The sequence below is a fragment of the Amblyomma mixtum genome, chromosome 3 (assembly GCF_055824585.1).
Source record: "Amblyomma mixtum isolate Tamu chromosome 3, ASM5582458v1, whole genome shotgun sequence".
NCBI classification, from domain to species: Eukaryota; Metazoa; Arthropoda; class Arachnida; order Ixodida; family Ixodidae; genus Amblyomma; species Amblyomma mixtum.
This window is the reverse complement of record NC_143014.1, coordinates 358,197,712-358,199,520: the sequence shown is the minus strand read 5'-3', so window position 1 is coordinate 358,199,520 and position 1,809 is coordinate 358,197,712. Positions and strand designations below refer to the sequence as shown.

The window sequence follows — 1,809 nt, the reverse complement described above, 5'->3', positions numbered from 1 at the left end:
TCACACAAACATTGTCGTGTTAAGCCGGGGGGCGTAGCCGAACGCGTGCCTGAGCGCTGTCCGGGGAAGCGATCCAGACACCGTGTACCCAGGCGATGAAAGAAGCCCACTTTATTATTGCACACAGCTTTTATACACTCGCATCATATTACCACAGATCCACTATCGCAGTCGCAGCGGACGATGCTTGCTGACGTCACGCAAGCATGAACAAACGATCCGAGCACAAACATAGGGAGGAAAAAAAATACACTTAAGAAAACACTGGGCACTGTCCTGCACTTCCCCATCTTCGCACCTCTCGGCCAACCCACTCTGGTCCCTTCCCTTGCCGAGACGGAGAGAGCTTCACTGTCCCGACTCCTTGAGGAATTCTTCGTAGGCTGCCGCAATCTCATCGTCCATGTCGTCATTGCAGCAGTTGTTGGCGTAACCGCTTCCATCAGGCATTTCGATGTTCCCCATCCGTTCTGTGAGGAGGAGCTCTTGGATAAACCTCTCCTCTTCACTGGAGACCGGCACGCCGTCGGGACCACAAGTAATGGGAAGGCTGTCATCCGCCTGGCCAGCCGATGGGGAGCTCGAAGACGACGAAGAGCGGCCCCAGTTCCTCTCACGAAGTTCGAGGACATTCTTGACCATCAGCGCCGCGGTCGGGTCAATGTCCTTCTTCTGAGAGATCTCGCAGAGCTTCTCAAACACACTGTCGAGGGCACAACAGTCGGTTTCGGGTGAGCCCACCTTCTCATAGTCCTCCAGGCAGGCGCCAGTAAGCTTCAGCACCTGGATGGTGCATTTGATATTCTCCTTGGTGAGCGACTGCATAAGCGCGTGCATCATGTTGGGAATGCAGGCGGCTAGGTGCTTCACCTTGTAAAAGTGGTCCTCCCGCAGAAACATCATCTGAAAGAACAGTTCGGCAATGAACAGCAGCAACCCGCGCAGGTAGGCGTCGTCAAAATCACCGGACCCCAAGGCTACCTTCATGATTACTTGCAATCATGTAATCATGAAGGTAGCCACAAAAGAGAGCAAAACTGGTAGAGACAAAGGGAGTCCTAACCTCGAAAGGCAGTTTTCTTCTTCTTCTTCCTCTTAAACCATGGCACATCCTCTTCTTCTTCTTCCTTTCAAGACATGGTACATACCCACATGGGGAGATCGGCCATGGTGTAGTGTAATAAACAAGGAAATTTGCGTAGGCGATTACGACAAAAATATCAGAGCCAAGCGTGAATTTTGAAAAATGTATCGATGAGAAACGACAGAAGATTATTTAAAGTTGTATAGAAGTGTCTAGCGTTCCGTCCAGACGGACAATTTGCTGCTGCTGGAGTTCCGTCCAGATGGAATGTTTATGCTGCTAGAGTTCCGTCCATACAATAGACAGTTTTTGTTTCACATACGTAGAAGCTTCACGTAAGTACAGCGCTTACGGGTTACCAGTGCGCATGCGCAGAACGTGAAGTGTCTGCGTGGGTCGCACGGACGTACGTGAGATTCGGATCTTTGCGTTGCGGTCTTGCTTCCGTACGTGGCGTTGAGAAGATGGCGGCGCCCTGCCCGCCCGCTTCACAACGATAACAGCTTTGTCGCTAATCCCTCGACGTGGTATCGTGTTGTAAACTGCTGTATTTGCCTTCAGTTGGTCCATTCTTGCTCTCGAATGAAGTTTTATGTGAGAACTAGCTTTTGTTTTCAAGATAGAAATCCGTTTCTGCAGCTCCTAAGCCTGACGGAGAAGCGTTTGTGGTCGTCATAGCAACGAGTGTGCCGACGGTCTTGCCAGACCACGCGAAGCTCAAAACC

General features: G+C 51.0%; 1 protein-coding gene across 1 annotated transcript; it reads right to left on the bottom strand.

Annotated features, from left to right (window-relative positions):
* Window positions 1-348: 348 nt before the first annotated feature.
* LOC149356456 (polyadenylate-binding protein-interacting protein 1-like) lies at window positions 349-987 on the bottom strand. The gene has a single exon (XM_089576350.1). The coding sequence runs from the start codon at window positions 985-987 to the stop codon at window positions 349-351; it is 639 nt and encodes a 212-aa protein (XP_089432476.1).
* Window positions 988-1,809: the final 822 nt, after the last annotated feature.

Bases quoted from the DNA above. Each gene is read 5' to 3' on its own strand.
- LOC149356456 (XM_089576350.1), bottom strand. From the start codon at position 987: ATGAAGGTAGCCTTGGGGTCCGGTGATTTTGACGACGCCTACCTGCGC.